Genomic DNA, 23,229 nt, shown 5'->3' on the forward strand with positions numbered 1-23,229 from the left:
GTGCTCACCCTCTCCCCAGGACAGCTGCAAAGTGTTTTGCATTTTTGTGTTTATGCACAAATACAGAGGAAAGCAAACAGGGCAAGGCCCTGCACTTCACACTTGGAGCAGAAAATGCCAGTTTTGGGGTGAGCCAGGGGCAGCAGCACCACCCCAGGTCCTTCCTTACCCCAAAACAGGGCTGGCTAATGGGGCTGCAGACACAGCTTGAATCAGATCCTGCAGACATTTCAGCTGTTTATTTTAAACCGAGTAAAAGGGGAGCTGTCAGCTTCCAGTAAACACTCCCTTGTAAGGTGCTGACTGGGATCCATCTCTGAGTCTGCTCTGGAACCCGGCACAGGCTGAGGCTGCAGCATCAGGCTTTGCACTGAAGCAGCTCCTGCAACCCAAACCAACCTCTGTGGCTCAAGCTCTTTATTTTTAGGTTTACCAGACCAGCCCTGCTGCAAACAGAAACACAGTCTCACCTGTCAGAAAAGATCTCAATAGCTCCCTTTCTCCCCTTCCTCCCTTTCACAGCATTGGGGTTGTGCAGAGCATTAAGCACATGAAGGCATTTAATGTATGAAGCAATTTTAGCTCAAAGATTTATTGGATTCCTTATAAAACAGTAAAAAGAATCAGATCCACTGGGACAAGCTTCCCAATTCAAGACATTTAAATACATATTGCAAACCAGTTCTTTTGAGCATTGTGCATATAAAAGTGTCACAGTTCAGGTACTACAGAATAGAACCTCTTTTTTTCTTTCTTTTTCTATTAAAAAACCAGACAATATTTTCATCTCAGTCTCTAGCCCTGACAAAAGGAAAAAAAGTCACACCCAGTTGTCCAGCCAGGGAAAATCCATCCCTGTATCCCCAACCTCAACGTGCCTGCATGTGGGGCAGACAGGTAAAGCAGATACGGCTCAAGCCTGTCCAGGATGCACAGACAGCATCCACAATTGCAGGATAGATCCAAGATGAGGCAGGCAAAAGGATCTCTGCAGATCCACAAGGGACACCCATTTTTCCCCACCCTGCCCTTCCTTGGCCAGCCCAAGGATCACAGTGCTGCTCCTTCCTCCACTCCCTTGTCCTGCTGTTGTGTCAGATGACCACTTGGTAGCTGGGCTGCTTCATCTTCTGGCTGGTTCCCCAGAGCCCTGGAATGTCCTGGTCGCTTTCAGACTGATCAAAATCCATGTCTGGAGAGAGCAATACCTGGAAAGGAGAACAGACAGATGGAATCAAAGGTCTCAGAGCTTCTCAATTCTGCTCGCTGAATGAGTCAAGCATTCCTACAGAGGGGTCTGCTGCCAGATCCAATCCTCTCTGGTGTGATGGTGTTTGCAGGGGTCCCAGGATGAGGGAAGAGACCAGAATGTTGACTCCATGTTTCAGAAGGCTTGATTTATTATTTTATGACATATAATACATTGAAGCTATACTAAAAGAATAGAAGAAAGGATTTCATCAGAAGGCTAGCTAAGAATAGAAAAAGAAAGAATGATAACAAAGGTTTGTGGCTCGGACAGAGAGTCTGAGCCAGCTGACTGTGATTGGCCATTAATTAGAAACAACCACATGAGACCAATCCCAGATGCACCTGTTGCATTCCACAGCAGCAGATAATCATTGTTTACATTTTGTTCCTGAGGCCTCTCAGCTTCTCAGGAGAAAAAAAAACCTAAGGAAAGGATTTTTCATAAAATATCATGGCTACACTCTGGCAGATGGGTAAGGCCTCAAGGTCATCTAGATCATCTCTCCAACAGCAGCCAAGGAGATTTGGGCACCACAACAATCTGGTGTCCCAGCCCCTTCCTTGAGAGCAGAAGGAGCAGCTGAAGGCTCTGATCCCATGAGACAGAACTCACACATGGCCTGGCTGAAGCCTCAGTGGAGATGCACAAAAATGAGGCCACACATTTTGGGAACAGCTGTACCTCATGTAGACCTTTTCCCAGGCCCCCAAGCAGCTTGTCACCTCCACAGCTCAGCCACAAGGGCAAGCAGGGCTGCAGGCTCAGCCTCAGCCTCAGCTCAGGAGGGGTGTCCTAGCCTGGCAGCACCTCATTCCCACCTGGCACAGCAGCTCCTGGGAGCCAAAGCACAGCACTGACACCTCTCACTGGTGTTTGAGGCAAAAATTCACATTTTTTTCTTGCTGGAAGACCCAAAGGATGCCTACACCCTCAACAGTTAACTCTACACCATGGGCTGCTCTGAACTGGCTGCCACCAACCTGGAGCATTTGCAAGATGCAGACAGAGCCACGTGTGGGCAGCCACATCCTCTGTTAGAGGAAAAAGGCTGGATTTTATCAAGGAGATGGCTGGCATTGGGTTTCAGCAGAAGAGGTGAAACACAATTCTAGCCAGCCAGCAATGTGCACGGATAATATTCATGGCTGGACAGGTTGGAATAATTGAATCCTCAAGGTTGGAAAAGACCTCCAGGCTGAGTCCCACCATTAACTCAGCACTGCCAGGCTCACCAGTAAACCTGAATGTCCCTGAGCACCACATCTACATGTTTCTTCAACACTTCTAGGGGTGGTGATTCCACCATTTCTCTGGGCAGCCTGTGCCAGTGCCTGTCCACACTTTCAGAAAAGAAATTTTCCTTAATATCCAATCAAAACCTCCTCTGGTGCAACTCAGGGCTGTTCCCTTCAGTTCTTGTCACCTGGGAGAAGAGACCTGGCTACAACCTCCTTTCAGGGAGTTTTAGAGAGGAATAAGGTCACCCCTGAGCCTCCTTTTCTCCTGCATGCCCAGATCCCTCCCCCCTCTCCTCCAACACCACCGAGGCTGCCTGCTGAACTCCTCCCACCGCATCTCCCACAAGACCCAAACTGGGATGGATATCATGCATTTGTCACCACGACATTCCCCAGACTCAGCTACCTTGCAGCTCCAAGACCCAAGACTAGGGATGGATTTTCATGGACTTTGCTCACCCACAGACCATTCCCAAAAGAGCTCAGGATACCTTGGGCAAAACCAGGAGCAGAGGGAATCACTCCTATCTGTATCTCCACACACAGCTGTGAATTAACAAGCCCTCCACTTGTCAGCACTCAGGCAGCACCACAGGGCCAGTCACCACAGCAACAAAGGCACCAAACAGGAAAAACAAAACTAACACAACTCCAGTGAGTCAGTGTGACTTCAAAGCAGCAGAGGAGCGGCAGGGGAAGATTTCCTGCTCCCCACCCTCACACACACCCCAGCCCCTCCATCATCCTCCTCACAGTCAGACACCCAAAGGACAGCAGCAGAGCGGATTAAGCTCTCTTGTTGTCCCCCTCATTGGTCTCAAGGAATTTTTTTTTGGTTCAGGACACACACAGGCAAGCTTCCATCTCTCTCACGTGAAGATTTCCTCTGTTTATCACATTCATACTGTGATGCTGCTGGACCTGAAGAAATGTGTAATTACTCACAGGCAGCACTGTGAACTCACTGAGCTCTGACAGGCTGGTTGTGGGGCCTGTGTTGAACTGGTGATTTGGGTGGCTTTCAGCTGAAAACTCAAATCCCCTTGCTGCCAAGCAGGGATCTGTGCATCCAGACCCATCCAGGCTGCCACCTGCCCACCACACACTGCACAGAATTCACAAAAGAGACCTTCAAGATCATCAAGTCTAAGCCATGCCCCAACACCTCAATTACAGGAAGCCACACCAGCAACAGTCCCCCAGAACCTTTCCATAATTCCCCAGGAAGCAGCACCATGAGAGAGCCCCTCATTGCCATGACAGACACAGAACACACCCTCAGATATCATCTGCAAGCCCAACTCCAGTTTGGGGGTTTTCAGAACAGCCTGGACAAGGCTCTTTCCCTGCAGGTGCATCCAGGTCAGGATCACAGAGGGTTGGTGGCACAGCTGGGACCTGTGGCTATTCCTCAGGGCCCAGTGCCAAGAAAGAGTTGGAAAACAAGTCAGCCACTTCTGTATTTCCTCATAAACTTCCTTCTCTGCCCATGGTTTTCCATCCTGGGACAATGTGCTGCTGTCTCACTCAGCAGTCCCCAAACTCCTCACGTTCCACAGAGGGATTTGCCACCAGTCAGGAGGGCTGTGAGGGGGGACAGTTTCCTTCTAGAAGCACCTCCATGTCCACCTCCATTTATCTTCCTGGCACCTGAGTTCACCACGAGTTTGAACTAATTAAAATTTTAAAAATAATTTAAAAATAAAAAAAATAAAATTGTTTCTCAGCAAATCCAACTTGCTCTTGGACTTTCTAAACGTTTCAATGTAAGTAAGCAGCACTGTATTGGTGTCTATCAGCATCTTCATCTAATGAGTGCCAAAATACAGAGTTCATCTTACAAAATAGAGAGTTCCTTATGAAGGGAATTAGGGCAGGTGCTGAACTCCATCCTGACCAAAGGCAGACCCTCATGCAGTATATTAACTTTCCCTCCAGCCTCTGATTTCACCTTAATTTTTCTCACAAGTACCACTGTTAGTGGACTTTTGCTTTAAGGGTTGTCTCTAAAAATGTAATCCTTCAGGAAAGGAACAGAAACTCATCCACCTCCCTGGGGGAAAAAAAACACAACTGAAAAAAGATCAAATAAAACATTATTAAAACTGACTTGTTTTCCTGAGTGGAGAAAACAAAGAAATCACTGATAAGATCTAAAGTTCATGGGAGTTACAAGGGCAAGGGAAAAGAGCCTTGGATCAAGGGCAGGACACATACAAAGCAAAAATAAGGGCCTTGCAGATGAAATAATTTCCCCAGGCTGAATAGCACTGGATGCAAACTGGCATTCAAGAGATCCTTTTCTATCCCACAAAAGGGGAAAAAAAAATTACTCCATGAAAATTTACAAGGCAGGGCAGGGGACTGAAACAACACAAAGCTTAAGACTGATGTGGAAGGAAAGAAGGATGAGATTCTTCCAACCATAAGAGGGAGTTTGTCCCTTTCAGGGATTCAGTGTAAAAGAAGTAATAAAAGATCATCCTCTGGTTCACCAAAGGATGAGCCAGTGCCCATGCCAGTGCCTGACCACCCTTTCAGTAAAGAAATTTTCTTTAATATCAAATCTAAACCTCCTCTGATGCAACTTGGGGCCGTTCCCTTTTGTTCTCCTGGGAGAAGAGACTGATCCCCATCTGGCTCCAATCCTCCTCTAGGAGGCTCCAATCCTTCTCCAGGAGGCACAATCCTTCTCCAGGAGGGTACAATTCTCCTCCAGGATTGCTGCTGCTGGGTTTCTTCTGGCTGCTCCACCAAGGAGCCAAAGACAGAGCTGAGCTTTCCTGCTGCCCCTGGGGAAAGCACAGAGCGTGGGCTTCTAACAGGTTAACTCCAGCCCACTCTTTCCATCTCTGCCCCTCCTTCTCCAAGCACAAACTGCTGGTTCATGTGACAATACTGACACTGCCTTGGTGAGATAGGCAGAGGTTTGAAACTGAAGCCAGCAGTGAGTGGGAGCTGGTGGCGCCTGCAGCGAGACGGCCCTGATGAGCCCTGATAAACCTGGGGGACACACCAGCTCTGCTCAGCCCCCCTTCCCCTCCCCTGGGCTGAAATTCCCCCACGTGAACAGGTGATTAGCAGCAACAAGCCCAGCAAATGCTCATTTGCTGCTTCTGAGCCTAAATTCCAGTCAATGCAGCTGTAGGGCTCAGGCAGTCAAACATGATCTGTAGTTCACAGCTTAAGAGGCTGACACCTGAAGCAGGAGCTTAAGGCTATTCCTCAAGGCCCAGTGCCAAGAAAGAGTTGGAAAACAGGTCACCCACTTCTGTATTTCTTCACAAACTTCCTTCTCTGCCCAAAATATTTGTTGGCCAGAGGCACAGGAACGTGTCTGAGCATGAAGGAGGCAATCCCTGCAGACTGCTCCAAGGAAAAACCAGTCCCTTGGTACTGCAGGGATGGATCAGAGGGTTCAGGATGAACAGGTGAGCTGCACATTGTTGAATTTTTGCTGAAGTCTGCAGAGAAAAGCAGTTAGGTACTTGGAAGGTGAGAGAAACCTTTGACAGAAAGTGGCAGGTTGTGGGAATTGTTTCCACTGCTTGAAATCTCCTGCCTGTTGAGCTGCCAGAAGAGGATTTCTCAGCATCTGGAAATTAGCAGGTATTGTTCCTTCCAGTTACACATTTCACAAAAAATATTTTACAGTGAACACTGCAGTGAAGCTTTCATTTGGCAAAGATAAAAAACAAGCTTTGGAGCTAAGGCTGTGTGTGTTTTATGCTGCTGGACAGGCTCATGTTACCAGGTGTCTGAAAGAACCACCTATGAGCTAACAATAAGTTGGGAATAAGTAATTTCAGTGGAAAATTAAAGGTCATTAATGTTCTTTAGTCTCTATACACTTGTTAGGAGGCAAGAACAGACCCTAGGCTTCTACTCCCACACTGAAATGAGAGTTTAACCACCGACTTTAAATACAGCAGAACAGGACATGGGAAAACAGTTTGTGTTCCTGCTGCCCCAAGAGCAAAGGCAGGTCATGGGCTATAAATTCCAATTTTTTACAGCTCTGAAGTGGGCATTACAACACTTCCCTCTCTCACAAGGGAGGATATGTTCAGGCTTGATCCTCACAGCCCTTCATGCTGTCCCAGAGAGGTCCCAAACACCTGCAGTGTTCCAGTGGAGAGCACAAGAGCTGAGTTACTCCTTAGGAAAGAACTCTCAGAGAGCAAGAGCTATTTCTGTTCACCCTGAATTCCTCAGCAGGAGCTCCTGCAGGAGCCAGGCTGGGATTGCCAGAAATTATCTTATCTTGGTGAGTCTCACCAGTGAGCTGCAGGATATCAGCAGATACACACAGAGCACACTGGAACCAGGCCTGGGTGCCAGGAGAAAGAAAGGAATTCCTCCCAGGGACCAGGAGTGTGGACTCTGCCCAGAGGTCAGTGAGAAGTAGACACCACCTACCCAACAATCCCACATCATTAAGATGAACAAAGTAATCTCAAAGTCTGCTGGAACTGCAGCATTTCCTCCCCCACCAGAACTTTCAAACTGTCAGGCTCAGACTAAACAAAACACAGCCTCCTCCAGCTAAGGGACAATAATCTGGTTGAAAAAATACCAAAAAAACCAAATACCAAAATAGGATTCCCAGCTAAGCCCTGTCCTCTAAAAGGGATGCTAACAATTACAGAGAGGGAAGTAAGCTCTTCCCAGCCAAAATTAATTACAATTAAACACAGCAAAGCTCAGAGGGGCAGTTTTAGCCTGCACACACAGATCAGTGCAGCAGGCAGCTCATCCCCCCAAGACATTGTCATGATCCAGGGCAGTATTGCAGCAGCATCTCCTGGGCTGTGACACTGCTCATGGTTAGAGTGAATTTGACTTTGCTGGGTGATCACCCACATCCATGAAACACCACCCCAGGTCCATGAAATGTGATGTTCTAAACACACAGACCATCCCACAAAGCTGCATCTTCGTCTGAAACACAAGTTTGCATCCCTGGTCTCACCTGAGATTCCTCAGTCCTCCTGGCCCGAGGGGTTTCTGTGGATCCATTGATGTCTAGGGCATCCTTCTGCTTGTATTTCCTCATGATCAAGCTGTCCACAACCCAGAACATAATGGCCTTGGGGGGAAAGAAGTTACATCAGCAGATTGCAGAGACCAGAATGCAGAATCAATCAATCACAGATATCTCTTCTCCTCTTGGGTTCTCCAGACATCCAGCCTTAATCAACCTCACATCCAAACCAGCCCTGCATCAATTGTGTCCATGGGGATTGGATGAGTCCAATTCCTTAAATCCCATCTTACACAAGTCCTATTGTTTCCAGATTAAATAAAACCACAACAGGCTGAGTTTCCACCAGAACATAACCCCTGAACCAATGTCCACCCAAAGCTCATCTGCCTGAACCAGTCCCTGGTGAGTTCTCTGAGGACCAGAATTTTCTTCCCAATGTGGAAATGCAGCCTGGGATGGTGGAGAGAGGCAGATCAATCCCACTTTGCCAGTGCTGCATCCATTGGAATGTGCCTGGGATGAGCTGAAAGCTCAAAGCTCAATTCCCTTTTTGTCCAGGAGTGTTAACACCTTGTTCCCACTGTCCACCTTAACAGGAACTGGGCAGCAGCTCAAGGATTACCCAGAATCAGGGGAACCAAGAAAGAGCTGAGCTTTCAAGAGGGTTTTGTCAAACTAGTTTTGAGAAGAACCGTTCTGGGTAACCTTGAGCACCTTGTCTTGCTGTAATACAATCTGACATCCAGCCAAATGACTGGACTGTCAGGGTCACAAGCCATCCTAGAGGACATTAAAGGGTTTTGGGCATCCCCATGCTGTTGAGATGAGCCCTCACCTAACAGGACCCAGCTTTCCTCCAAGAGGTGAAGAGTCAGCCCCACAGCAGCTCAGAGAAAGGGATGGGAATTGGAGCAGAGGCTGTGGCAGTGACAGATTTGTGACCCACAGATTTCTTGGCACACCCCTGCCCCCTGTCCCAGCACTTTGAGGCTGCCCCCAGCCACTCCCTGTGCACATTCCCATGAGGGTGCACTGAAATTTCCAAACCACCCCCCAGCACTTGCAGAGGCACCTCTTACATTGACTATGAAAGGCACAACAAACATCACCAGGACGAGCTCCAGCTGAGGGCTTGGGATGTAACCCAGCAGGATCTGCTGAAGCTGCAGAGGAGAAAACATTTAGAACACTTTAGCATTATTTAGAACATTACTTAGAACACTTCAGCATTGTTTGAACAGCTCTGTTGCAAGATCTTTGATGAAAACTGCTTGTCTTCTCACATGAGCAGCCAGAGCTCTTCAACCCAGCTCTTAAAAGATGACACAGGATATTGCCTCAGCCCAGCTGCCAAACACGTGATTTTGTACAGAAACAAGTCTTTCAGTGTAACTATCCATGCCAACAACTGGTGGGACTTCCCTTGGCTCATCTGCAGAACAAGGACACCATCCACGAGCAGTAATCATGGAGAGGAGTCCAGCAGCATCTCTGGATCTGGATTGGTGCTGCTGGACAAGTTCACATCCAAGTGTGAGCACTGGGGGCTACTGGGTTTGAAGGACAACCCTTGAAGAGATAAATGCTCCCAGATTGCTGGAGGCAACTCCTCAATCAAGTTACACACAGTGCCTGGCACCTCAGAGCCTGCTGGAAGAGGACTCCAAGCTCTCAGAATTAGGTTTTTACACCCATCACACCTACCTGCCAACAGGTAAGTGGCTAAAAACCCCACAGGTTATTATTTTATTTGTTTTGAAAGATAAACTTCTGATTAACACTGCTGGCATACAGAAGCAGCTGAGCAGGAAAAGACAACACACTACTCATATAGCACTTCTCAAATTAACCTCTAATCCCCCAGTTTAAGCACAGGATCACAAAACACCAACATGGACTGACATGACACAAAAACATAGAAATCCTCTGGCAGAACTGAAGGAGCTCAGCTGCCAGCCCAGCCCTTTTTAGCCTTCCAAGAATGGGAAAGAAAATTAAAACATCATCTTATTCCATTAGTTTTTGACTAGCAAGAGAATGCACCAGAAGCCAGACCATTATGAAAGTCATGTTTCCCAAAATTTAAGTAATATCTAATGATTACAGAGTGCTGTCAATAAGTGTGAGGATTAAAGGCCTTCAATAATGGGAACCATGAATCAGGCAAAGCAAAAAGAAACCACAACAGCTACAGCTAGAAAAACATTGCTTACCTTTGTCCAACCAGGGATAAGCAGGACAAGGCTAATCACAGTCTTCTCAAAAACCATTATCAGCAAGTAGAGGATACACTGGCCAATCCAGGCAGCAGCTTGTGGAGGGTCACCTGGAAAAACAGAATATTAAATCTGGGACAGAGGACAGGAGGAGACAGAAAAGTTGTCTCATGCTTCATACTGACCCTCTTCTCTATAAGGACCAGTCAATACCTGCACAGTCTTCTATAAAATAAAGTAAATGCAAATAAATCATTAAAAATATAAATTGCAATGTGCTCCTTGCCAAGCCTTATCAACACAGCTACCAGAAACAGTTTGAAAATTTCAAGTCACCATTTTCACTACAACAGCATAACTTGTCAGTGCTGAACAGAATTATTTTATTGTGCTGATGAAGTGAAGGGCTGGTTATGTGATACTGTCTGAGCAAGAGACAGGGGCTCCATCACCCCAGCTTTTAAAGCAATTCACTCAAAAATAATCAATGCTAATTAAATATGAATGTTTCCAACGGGGCACTCACCAAGAAATAAGGAAAAGCATATTTGTATTGCTAACAACAATAATGGTTCTGTATCTATTACATGTGCTCACTGTAGCCCCTGCCAGCTGGTTATCACCTCCCCTGGCTCACCAGAATATCTCAGCTTTGCAAAACTGAGCTACCCTATCTGGCTCAGGAAAGCTGCAGCATTTCCTCTTACCACTTACAGACAAAGATAACCCCTGGCAGCACTTGTTCCAGCATAATCTGCCCAGAATTTGGGATTCCATCAGTGCAAGGGAGCCTGTGCAGTTGGCACTGAGATGCCAACACTTGATGTGGTCAGATGGCAGCAGGCTGAGAGACTTTTGTCCACTTTTCAGCACAATTCTGAGATGTGACAGGGGAAAACAGCACCAACAGTCTGCAAAGGCATATTAATCCACACCAGTAAAAACCTCTGGCCACAAAACCCAGCAGCACATGCTGGGATTTGGTAAGAGCTGGTGCCCAACCAGCCCCAGCTCTGTGGGGATCAGCTTCCCAGCAAGTGCAAAATGGGATTTAGGTATATTTGTCCTTATTCTGTCATTTGTTAGCAACATACCAAAACACCTGTGTTGCAGACATCTTTTAGGAAAAATCTTTTCCTTAAGATTTTTCCTCCTGAGAAGCTGGGAGGCCTCAGGAACAAAATGGAAACATTGATTATCTGCTGCTGTGGAATGCAACAGGTGGATCTGTGAATTGGCCCATATTAAATGTTTGTAATTAATGGCCAATCACAGTCAGCTGGCTTCGACAGGGAGCTGCGCCACAAACCTTTGTTATCATTCTTTGCTATTCTGTTCTTAGCTAGCCTTCTGATGAAATCCTTTCTTCTATTCTTTTAGTATAGTTTTAATGTAATATATATCATAAAATAATAAATCAGCCTTCTGAAACATGGAGTCAGATCCTCATCTCTTCCCTCAACCTGAGACCCCTGTGAACACCGTCACACACCTGCCTCGTTGCAAAGCTACAGCTACAAAGCAGAGGCATCCTGGTAGTGTCCAAGGCAGGATCCCCTTGTGCCCAAATTCTTAATTGCTCAAGCCATGAGAAGGAAGCTGTGATAGAAATCTTTTCATGAAAAATCCTTTCTTAGGATTTTTCCTTCTGAGAAGCTGGAGGCCTCAGGAACAAAATGTAAACAATGGTTATCTGCTGCTGTGGAATGCAACAGGTGCATCTGTGATTGGCCTCATGTGGTTATTTGTAATTAATGGTCAATCACAGTCAGCTGGCTCAGACAAAGAGTCTGAGGCAGCCACCTTTGTTATCATTCTCTTCTTTCTATTCTTAGCTTAGCTAGCCGTCTGAGATGAAACCTTTCCTTCTACTCCTTTTAGTGCAGTTTTAATGTAATATATATAATAAAATAATAAATCAGCCTTCTGAAACATGGAGTCAGATCCTCATCTCTTCCCTCACCTTAAGACCCCTGTGAACATTGTCACAGGAAGCAAACAAGAGAGGGAAGGAGGGAAGCTGAGGGTGCAGGGGTGAGGAGAGCAAGCACAGAGAGCCAAAGCAGCAGGAACTGCATGGAGGGAAGGCAGGAACAGGGAGCCAGGAAAGTTATGTGGAAGCACACCCAGCAGAGCCTGTGGAGGTTTTGGAGAGAGGAATCTCTGCTCTCTGGCAGGCAGCAGCTTAATGGGTGGTCTGGGAGGAGATGGGAGCAGTGTTGGAGCAGCACAGGCTGGTGTCAGAGAGGCTCTGATCCTCCTAAAAGCCTCTCCCAATAGATTGGGGTGCCTGGCTGCCTTGGGCACACACTCTGGGTCCAGTGAACCTTTTTGCCCCAAAACAAAGCAATTCTCCCAGGAACCCCCACATTATCAGCACTCATCAGAGCTCTGAGCACAAACAAAACAGGAAAACAAACACATCTGTTGTGTCCTTCCTGCATTTGAACTCTTTCCCCTCTGCTGTGTGTTGTCAGCTGTGCTCTGTCCCCCATGGAGGGACAGGGCTGAAGCCACAGCAGCCTTTGTGAGCTGGCTCTCTGTGACAGTGACAGCACTTCCCTCTGTCAGCTCAGCTTGCCCAAAAAGCAGCAGCAGGACTGAGATCTGTCCCAAACACCTTCCCCCTTGCAGGGACAGGTCACTGCCATTCCCCACCACAGCCATGGCTCTGTGCTCTGCATTCTCTGCACAGCTCAGGGCAGGTTTTGGCTCACCAGGCCAAAGAAGAGAAAGGAGAAATTAATGTTCTCCTTCACTCCTGTGAGAAATGCATGTATTTTGTGATTGGCTTTTCACAAATATTAAAATGAGTATTATATGTGTTGTGTTAGAAAGTAATGCTGTATTCATTCTCTTAAGTAGTGTGGTAAATATAGTTTTAGGTTATAAAAAAAATGTTAAAATAGAAACTGTGCTATGTAGGATACTTTTTTTAAAGAAAGGACTCACAGTGAGACAGCAGCCACAGGACACCTGAATCTTTCAGAGAAAGAGAATTTATTGCCCCATTATCAGAAGAAATGAGCTTCTTCCTGCCTCGAAGGTGCTGTTGGGATTCAGAGGAAGAAGCTGACACTGTCCAGACAGAATCCTGTATTTGAATTGAATTTATGTATCATGTATGAGGTGTGTGAATATGCAACAGGTTATTTTTTTAAGGGTTAATCCTCTGTTAACGTGGGTCCTTTTTCAGGCTCGTGCTGCCCAGAAAAGGTACCCAGACATCCATAACTCTTTGTTTCTATTGTCCCATATTGTCCTAATTCAAATTGTCTAAATTATTATTACTCTAATTGTATTACTATTTTTTAACCATTTTATTAAACTTTTAAAATTTTAAAAACAAGTGATTGGCGTATTTCACAACTCCAAAGGATGCACCCACTGAATTCTGACTGCTCTCCTCCAGCAGCATTCCCAGTGCTCCCTGCACCAGCAAAACTTCTTTGGAGCAGCCCAAGAACCCCTGGAGCCCCTCACAGAAATGTCTCAGACCCCAGTGGTGCTGGGGAGCAGAGCAGCAGTGCCTGAGGTATTGGAGCTGTTAGCACACAACAGGATTAGTTTTAATCCAGGCTGCCTAATGCACCAAGCTGTCAGCACAGCCCACATGGTACTGCCAGACAGCTTTATTTACACTCTTCTGGGGACTGGTGTGCACAGAGCAGGTAGGAAAAAAAGCTCAATCACAGCCAAAGTGGGGGGTTCAGGGGGTTTGAGGTGAGGCAAGTGTCTGAAAGCAGTGGAAGTTGTACTGGGTGACAGGTGGGGGTAGGAAAAGTCAGTAAAAACTTCTTAAAAGACATTCAGATGGTGTGATGGTGTTTACAAGGGTCTTAGGAGTAGGGAAGAGACAAGGATCTGATTCCATGTTTCAGAAGGCTGATTTATTATTTTATTACATATATTACATTAAAACTATACTAAAAGAATAGAAGAAAGGATTTCATCAGAAGGCTAGCCAAGAATAGAATAAGAAGGAATGATAACAAAGGCTCTGTCTTGGACTCTCTGCCCAAGACAGTTGGGCTGTGATTGGCCATAAATTACAAACAACCACATGAGACCAATCCCAGATGCACCTGTTGCATTCCACAGCAGCAGATAACCATTGTTTACATTTTGTTCCTGAGGCCTCCCAGCTTCTCAGGAGAAAAAAAACCTAAGGAAAGGATTTTTCATGAAAAGATGTCTGCGACACAACCCTTTGTACTTGGCACTGATAATTGGATCCCCTGTTTTTGGAGATACCATTTGTGTGTCTCCCCAAGAAGTTTTTATTGATTTTTTCTACCCCCACCTTATCACCCAGTACAACTTCCACGGCTTTCAAACACTTGCCTCTCCTCAAAGCCCTGCTCAGAGCAAGAGACCCAACCACACACTCAGTCCCTGAGCAGGACCCTCAGCCCTCTCCTCACTTTTCCCCCTTGGCCCCAGGATGGAAAAGCCCAGCAGGCTGAGCACAGCCAGCCCCTCAGGTTAGAGCTATTTCTATTTCCAGCAGTATTTCCTCAGGCATTAGCAGCCAGCTCCCTTGGCTGCTCCAGGACGTGGGAATATTTGTTATGGAAATTTTGTGCAGCATCACCACGGGGCCAGATTCAGCCTACACAGGTCCTCAGTTAAACTCAGCAGCTGGCACAGAGCACGTTCTCCTAGAACTAAATTTGACCAGCAGAGTTCAACAGGCCACTAAACAGACTTTGAAGGCCTCCAAGCAAGATGCCTTTCCATTTCCAGACACCGAACAAAGCATCAGACTTAGCTAGCCAGTGACCACAGCCACAAGTCAACATCCAGATGGGCATCCAGAGGGACATTTTCCACTGAGAACACTTTTCCTCCCCCTCATTTCTTAATACTCCTCTAGAAAAACTGACTTGCACACTGCAGGAAATCTCTCAATGCAAATTCATTGCATTTGCTTATTTAAAACAAATACTGGGGTATTTCTAAAGTTATACTGGAGAATTACTGAACACAATTAAAATTAAAATTGGCACTGCAGCCATACAAAGGTGTTCTCGAGGGAGCTGCTCATTGCCATGGGGAGGGAGAAGAGAGCTGGACCAATTTGGAGATGGGGCACAAAGTTCAGTGATTGATCTCCACACCCTGACTGGAGCCAGCCCATCCCCTGCTCAGTCTGTCCCAGCCCAATAGCATCTCCAAGAACTTGGGTATCCATCTCCCACGTCTTCAGAAGCTTTAACTCTGCTTTGTTCTCCTCCCTGTGATGGTTCCCTACAGGAACAGCTCCTATGACCTGCTACAGCAATGGTGTATTTGTGGAATTTCACAGAATGGTTTGGGTTGGAATGGACATTAAAAATATCACCCAGTGCCAAACCCCCTGCCATGGGAGTTTCTCAGGGTCCCATCCAACCTGGCGCCCAACACCTCCAGGGGTAGGAGTTTGTTAGCTCTGAGTAGGTGTGAGCAACCCTCACTCCCCAAAGCCCACCTGTGCCAAGAACACACTGCCCAATCTTTGATCCTGAGGCATCCTGAGAAGAGACAGCACTTTCCAAAATGCAGTTTCCTGTGCTTAGAGGCAGTTCAGAGAGTAATCAGGAGCTTTTGGGCAAAAGATGGAGGAACATGAGCAAACAGGAGCCTTTGATTCCTCACTAGCTGTAAAACAGGTCATTCCTGGCTGCAATTTGGCCATGAGCTCAGGCACAAGAGAGGCTGATCTCAGAATGCCTGTTCCTGGCTTTTGGAAATATGGAAATAATTGATTTTTCTAAACAATTCTGGACAGCTGGATGCTTAAAATAGCAGCATAGATTTAGGTGCTTCCCCTCCCCTTTACTTTACTTCCCCATTAATGCAGCTCTTGCAGCTGCACAGGGGGAGCCAGCCAGGGCTGTGGAGGCAGAAGAAGCAACCAGAGAGCAGCAGGAACTGCTGCAGCCCACACCAAAGGACAGCTGCAGTGCTTTGCATCAGCTGCAGGGCTGCTGGAAGGACACAGCTGTGACAGATTTATTTTTTTCCCCCTCCAAATTGATGCAGAATATGGGTACAGGCTCTACTGGACAACCCTGCTGTTCTGATGGCTGCAGCAATGGCACTGACTGCTGTTTGCAACATGGATTTTGTGCTCCCCTGGCTTTCTCCTCTGCAGGACTTATGTTGCTTCCCTCAATTCTCCTGAGGAGCAGAAGTCTGGTACAGCAATTAGCCCAGCAAATGAATCATGTTCCTGGAGCCTGCATCAAACTGTACAAAGTTTACAAGCGTCTTCCCAACTGTTTTGGAAGTTACTTAACAGCAGAGATGAGGGCAGGAGTGTTTTCCTTCCCCAGCCCTGCCACAGGCTTGCCTTGACATGTCACTTGGCTGTCCCACCTGTATTTTCCACTGGGGCCACTCTGCCAGAGACCTGCACCAAAAACTGCACTTGATGGATGAGATATTTAACCCCAATCCAAGAACCAAATTCAAGTAACAGCACAAACTTGTTTTTCACTAATGAAAGCAAGATTTTCTCAAAGGACTGAGCTGTTTCTGTGGTCTAAGCCAGCCCTAGTGAGGGGCCAGCTACAGCTCAACAGAAGTTCATCCCTGCTCTGCCAAGACACTTTTCATGTTTTTTGCTTCTGCTCAACTGCAGACGTGGCACACAAAGCTGAAGCTGTGTCTGAGGTGCTTGGGCTTCCAGTTTTTGTTGCTCCAAAGGGGAAAAACTCCAGTTCCTGAACTAAGAATATCTGGATAATATATAATATATAATATATAATATATAATATATAATATATAATATATAATATATAATATATAATATATAATATATAATATATAATATATAATATATATATAATATGTAGTATCACATATGTCACATATTATATCACATATATCAAACATATTTTATGATATATGATATTGTATTTATTATATTATATTCTTCTGTCTCATCTAAGTTTAGGGATCCATTATAAAGGAGGAGCTAAAAGGGAAAATACAGAAGGTATTACCCCCACCCAATGCCCGCTGTCAGGATGCTCAAACTGCTCTGGAGATCAGCCTTTAAAGCCCCTCTCAGGTTTGAGGAGAGCCAGCCCTGCCCACACCATCCCATTCCCAGTCTGTAGCTGTTTTGCTGCCTCACAAACCCAGCCAGGCCCTTCACCCTCTGCCATGGCCCATCTGCACAGCCTGAGGAAATTCACAGGGCACTGGGGTCCCCAAACTGATCCCAGCTGGGTCCAAGTTTCACCAGCTCAGATGCCAGACCAGCCACTAAAAACACAAAAAAAAACCCCAGACTAACTTCAGAACAGACTTCATGATTAACATCTTAATGGCAAGACTGCAATTTTTATGAATAAGATGTATTTTCTGAAATAGGACAGAATTCATCTGTACATCAGATGTAATGTAAAATAGGCTGAGTTTAAATTTTTCCCTTTCCTGCAGCTTCTCCAGCAATCTGGCTCTGCTCTTTTGGAAGGGAACTGCTACCCTCTAGTGGGGCTGGCTGAGAGCAGCTTTTTGGAAATGTTTTCTCCACCTCAAGGCAGAAATTTAAAGAGGCAGCACTTGAAAACTCAACTTTTAGGGTCACACTGTGCCTGGCTGATCCCCACCACAGCTCAAGGCAAAAACAAGAAAAACTCCATATTCTGAATGGAGATGGTGGGTAAAAACCCACAGAAGAAGCCCATAAAGAACTTTACACACCTTAATTTACCACAAAGATGTCCTGGGGTATATTCTACATGCAAGGAAATGTTCAGCTTTTCCTCAACACCCTGATACACTCCAGTGGTAGTTCCAGCATTTAACTCACCCTCAGGAGCTCCCTGAAGAAGGGATAACACTGCTCCCATTCCAGCCCCATTTCTGCCATTTTTTCCCCCCATTCCCAGGTGTGAGCACACCAAGCCCCTGTGGGCACAGCAGGTGACACCTACCATACTCCCCAAAGACCAGGTATGTGTATTTCTTGTGCTGAACAATCCAGGAGACAACTTTCACACCCAGCCAGATCAGCAGCATCCCCAGCGTGGCATCCAGGATGAAATTAATAAGGTAGCTAAGAGCAGAGGAAAATTCAGGTTTCAGCTTCTGCGTTCTTAAGTATTATTCAAAAATCTTTAATTTCATAATGGAAATGAATTAAAAATCCCCAAGATTTTAAAAAAGCCTGCTTAACAATCCAAACTCACTTCCTTTCTGTTTTATTGCATTTTTCTGAGCCTTACCAGCAATTTCTTAGTTTAAAAGCTTGTTCTGAAGAGAAGGGACAGGCTCCACCAACTCTCTGGCACTGCTTATTTATTCATATAGCAATAAATAATTCTTAAAAGTTACCCCCTGCAAAAAGGAGATTTTCCACTTGCAGCGTATTTTTTTAAATTAAAAACAAAAAAGAAATCTCAAGTTTCAGAGGAAACAGAACAAAACTGTTCCCAGAATTTCACACAAGAAAATGGCAGCTTTTTGGGCACCACAGCTGCTCTACAAACTGGGCAACAAAAGAGGCACAAAGTCCATTTTTCTGAGCAGCTGCAAGAGGCTCCCAAAAGCAGAGATACAGACTAAAAAGCCAGGTTTTGGGAGAGGCGATGGGCCCTGGCTCAGCAGCAAGAGCCCTGAGGTCCCAAACACCCCAAGTTCAGGTTCCACTGCAGGTCCAGGAGCTGAATCCATCCCTGCCAGGAGATTTTGGCTCAATGGGTTTGAGTTCTGCAGCTCTGGATGCTGAAGTGTCCCTGGGCAGAGTGCCAGAGGCAGGAGAGCTGCAGGGACCTTCTGGGGATTGCAGGGTCCAAGCTCCAATCCAGGGCTTGGTATTTTAATGAACTCCAAAAAGAAAAAAAAAATCACATAGACCAATGTGGTTTTTTATGCAGTTTTCCATTATTGCAATATTTTCTGCCAGATTTCTACAGGATGAAGAAAATGCCAAGCACAAGGCTAGAGCAGTGAACATTTCCTTTTCCAGAACTCTGCCTCTGAACCAAGAAATTGCAAACAACAATCTGCTTTTGATATCCACACTTTGAAAGCATAACATTAAGTTTTTCTACATCCAAAAGCTCAAGACTGGTGTTTTACAGCTTCCAGCTGCTGGAAAATCAGAGCATTCCATAGGGACATGGAGATCTGGTGGTTTATTCTGGGCAGGACACAGGGACAGGGCTGGAGGGTTTCAAGCTGCCTGCTTCAGGATGACAAGTCAGGCAGTGCAGGGAAATATAAAACACACATGAAAAATAAACAACACACCCAAAGGGCACAGCATAAGCATGAGAGGGTTTATTTTAAAACACTGTCTGTTTTAAAAAAAACAACAATACATCATTTGAGAGCTTATGTGCAGCCCTAGCCAAGCTTGTGTCTGCTTAAAGAAACATATCAAGGTGCAGATTATATAAAAAAAAATAAAAATTATAAATGTAGTATTTTTAATATAAAAAAGGAGATGGGCCAGAAGGTTTTAAGGAGCATTTTGAAACCTAAAAGAGTTTCTCAAAATGAGATGAGGTTAATGCTGAAACTAAATTTTTATCTGCAAAGTGTCTGAAGTAAATGTAGAAGTCCTGCCTTTACTTCAGACACTTTGCAGATAAAAATTTAGTTTCAGCATTTTAGAAAATTTTAGTTTTTGGAGTTTGGTTTGGGAATCTCCCAAACAGGACCAGCAAAGAAGGCAACAGAGACCACAAAAACAAGCTCAGCAGGGTTTATCCCCATGCACTGCTTCAGATGGATCCATTTCCACTGTTCATGACCTTCCCAACACAATTCTCCCTTTGACAGATGTAGGGCATGAAGGCAAGTGCCTTGTGTACTTACAGAGAACAAGGGTCCTCCTCAGTGAGATCAGACAGAAAAACATTGGCAAAGTGGATGAAGAGGGCACCTATGGCTTGCTTGGAGGTATCATAGAACCTGGAGGAAAAACCAAGATTTTCTGAAAGAGCCAAGCACGGAATTTTATTTCCAGGGAACACCAGCTACTTTATGGAAGTTTTTGGGAAGCAGCAGCACATTTCATTCAACAATTAAATGCCATATAGGATACACATATAGGATACATATAGGATACATATAGGGGCATAGAAGACTGTTCGCATAAGAGAAAAAAGGTATTTTAAATACAGTTTTTTTAAGTTTCAAATGAAAATAATCTCACCATATCCTCCAGGGACGCCGCTCTGCCTTTGGCTCTTTAAATCGTTTCACTGCAAAGAGAATCAGAGAGATTCCATTACCCAGGTGAACCCTCCAGGTGTGCAGCCTGCACCCACCTGCACTGCAAAAGCAGCCCAAAAACCCTGCAGGACTGTGGCATTTTCTGGGGTTCTTCATGGCAGGAAGGAATGAATCTGACTCCATGTTCTTAGAGGGCATATATTATATTATATTATATTATATTATATTATATTATATTATATTATATTATATTATATTATATTATATTATATTATATTTCTATAATATTATAGCATTATATGATATTATTATATTACATTATTACATTACAATATTACATTACATTATAATATTATATCATTATCATATCATACAGAAAGTATACTTATAGAAGGCCAAAAGATAATAATGAAAACGCGTGACTCCTTCCAGAGTCCTGACACAGCTTGACCCTGATTGGTCATTAAGTTAAAACAATTCACATGAAACCAATCAAACAACCACCTGTTGGAAAAACAATCTCCAACCTCATTCCAAAGCAGCAAAACACAGGAGAAGCAAATCAGATAATATTGTTTTCCTTTTTCTCTGAGGCTTCTCATCTTCCCAAGAGACGAATCCTGGGCAAAGAGGATTTTTCAGAAAATATGACAGTGACACAGGACCCTGAGCATTTGTAAATTTAAAGCTGAGCAAAGCCAAGGCACCTTCCAAGGGCAGTGGTGGCATTGCTGTCGCTGGAAGTATCCAGAACACAGAGATATTATGTTTAGGGTTAGGGGTGGGCTTGGCAGTGTTGGGTTAATGGTTGGACTGGATGATCCTGGATGGTTTTTCCAGACAGAATGATTCCATGATTTTGTTTTCTGGCCTGGAGCAAAGCAACCAGAGGTGTCAGTGTCATATTTTCTGGAAAATCCCTTTGCCAGGATTTCTTCTCCTGGGAAGATGAGAAGCCTCAGAAAAAAAAATTAAAACAATAATTATCTCCTGTGTTGTGCTCATATGGAATGTGTTTGGAGATTGTTTATCCACAGGTGATTGTTTCATTGGATTCTGGTGTGAGTTGTTTTCACTCTTTGGCCAATCAGCACCAAGCTGTGTCAGGACTCTGGAAAGAGTCACGAGTTTTCATTATTATCTTTTAGCCTTCTGTAAGTATCCTTTCTGTATTCTTTAGTACAGTTTAGTACAGCATTCATTAATATAATATAGTATCATAAAATAACAAATTACCCTTCTGAGAACATGGAGTCAGAACCATCATTCCTTCCTGCCATGACGGTCCCCACAAATATAATAACCCCAAAGGCAGCCTGGGCTCCTTCCCCTGGGAAATGCCTTCCTGATCCAGCATGGAAGGATGCAGGGACTTCCCTGACAGGAGCCTTGACATTTCAGAAGTGCAGCTTTGTCCTGCTTTTACTGGCAAAGTGACAGGGCAACAGATGAGAAGACAAGGGTGGAAGGACAATGAGGAACTTTTTACAGATAAAAAAAGAGATATTTAGGTGGGATAATGGGGAGAAACTCTTTACTGTGAGGAAGGGGAGGCACTGGCACAGGGTGCCCAGAGAAGCTGTGGCTGCTCCACCTCTGGAAGTGTCCAAGGTCACGTTGGATGGTGTGACTGTGTTCACAGGGATCTTAGGATGAGGGAAGTGATGAGGATCTGACTCCATGTTTCACAAGGCTTGATTTATTATTTTATGATATATATTACATTAAAACTATACTAAAAAATAGAAGAAAGGATTTCATCAGAAGGTTAGCTAAGAATTGAAAACGAAGGAATGATAACAAAGGCTTGTGTGTTGGACAGAGTCTGAGCCAGCTGACTGTGATTGGCCCTTGATTAGAAACAATCAACATGGGCCAATCACAGATGCACCTGTTGCATTCCACAGCAGCAGATAATCATTGTTTACATTTTGTTCCTGAGGCCTCTCAGCTTCTCAGGAGGAAAAATCCTAAGGAAAGGATTTTCCATAAAAGATGTCTGCAGCAGGATGGGGTTTGGAGCAACCTGGGACACTGGGAGTTATCCCTGCCCATGGCAGAGGGTGGAACTGTAAGGTCTTTAAGGTCCCTTCCACAAACCAAACCATTCCCCAATCCTATGATCTCTCCTAATCCCAGGATTTAGTCAGGCACATGCAGGGATTTGCTGCCAGGCTCAAATCCACAGAAAACCAGCACTGCCACAACCTCACCCATTATTGCCAGCAATGAGTGACAAGGCACCACTCAAGTCACACCAGACCCTGCTGCTGCAGCTTGTCCTACCCCTGTCCAGAAAAAACCCACCAGTTTCCCTCATCCAGCTGAATCCCACCATGAGCCATTCCTGCAGCAATGACTGCCACCAGCTCAGACAAGACCCATCATCACTGATGCCCTTCAAAATCCGATTTTCATTTCACCTATCCACAAGCATCACAGCCATGGACCAAAAGGGCCAGAATTGTTTAAAGCAACCCTGAGCTGATGGGGGCAAAGAGCACAATGCTGAAAAAAAGCTTTTGGAGGGGTCTTCAGGCCGGCCAGCTGACCACTAGCCCAACCACAGGAGCACCAGGGGTGATTTTCATTATTTTCTTAATGAGAAGTGACATGTTATGTATCCACAGCCACTCAGGCTAGAAACACAGTAATTCAGTGTGATAAGATGACAAGTAAGAGGTAAGAAGTTAATGGTGTGGTGCCTTGTTGAACACAGCTTGTCATGCCTCATTAGATTTAAGAGAGTTATCTGAGACTGTGTAATTATCAGAGACAGTAAAACTGTTGTATTAAAGATAAAAGCTGGTATTATAGAGAAATAATTAACTGCTTAATAGGGCATTTACTGTGCAGAGCTGCAGCAGGCTGGCTCCAAATTAAACCAGAAATCCAGCCAAGATTACCAGAGCTTAAACAGGGAGCAGAGTTGTTTGGTAGCTGTGGCCTGGGGTTAGGGGGGATGTTAAATCCACAGGAGCAGCACCACATCTCTGAAGACTCCAGGAGATGGTGGAGCCCTCCATGAAGCAGCACTTTGTGCTCAGTGAGCACAGCAGGGCTCTGGAGAATGAGCAGCAACAGCAAAGCTTCCCTCCCCTCTTCCAAATGCTGCAGAGAGACAAGCCATGGCATGCACAGGCTCAGCTGATCAGCTGGAGAAAGGCTGAAATCTCCTCTGTTCTGCTGAAAACGTGTTTCCAATCACTCAGTTTTCCACCAGCTGTAGGTGGGTTTGCTACCCTGGCTCAGACAAACCAGTCCATGCTTAATATTTACTGTAAGGGAAGTTATGCATGCATCAAGGACAAAACCAAAAAAAAGTGGTATTTGAGTTCTAGCACCTATGACCAAATCAAA

At 45.2% G+C, this 23,229-nt stretch overlaps 1 protein-coding gene across 1 annotated transcript in view; it reads right to left on the reverse strand.

Moving 5' to 3' along the window:
* Positions 1–559: 559 nt before the first annotated feature.
* LOC135458137 (store-operated calcium entry regulator STIMATE-like) overlaps positions 560–23,229 on the reverse strand; it is a 34,967-nt gene continuing 12,297 nt past the window's right edge. The window contains exons 2-8 of the mRNA XM_064733102.1: positions 19,850–19,898; positions 19,510–19,605; positions 17,622–17,743; positions 9,691–9,803; positions 8,557–8,640; positions 7,463–7,579; positions 560–1,208 (exon numbers count right to left, since the gene is read on the reverse strand). Of these exons, the coding sequence (XP_064589172.1) occupies positions 1,095–1,208; positions 7,463–7,579; positions 8,557–8,640; positions 9,691–9,803; positions 17,622–17,743; positions 19,510–19,605; positions 19,850–19,898 (695 nt within the window). The 3' untranslated portion in view covers positions 560–1,094. The remainder of the gene's footprint in view (positions 1,209–7,462; positions 7,580–8,556; positions 8,641–9,690; positions 9,804–17,621; positions 17,744–19,509; positions 19,606–19,849; positions 19,899–23,229) is intronic.

This window comes from Zonotrichia leucophrys, chromosome 1A (genome assembly GCF_028769735.1).
Source record: "Zonotrichia leucophrys gambelii isolate GWCS_2022_RI chromosome 1A, RI_Zleu_2.0, whole genome shotgun sequence".
NCBI lineage: Eukaryota > Metazoa > Chordata > Aves > Passeriformes > Passerellidae > Zonotrichia > Zonotrichia leucophrys.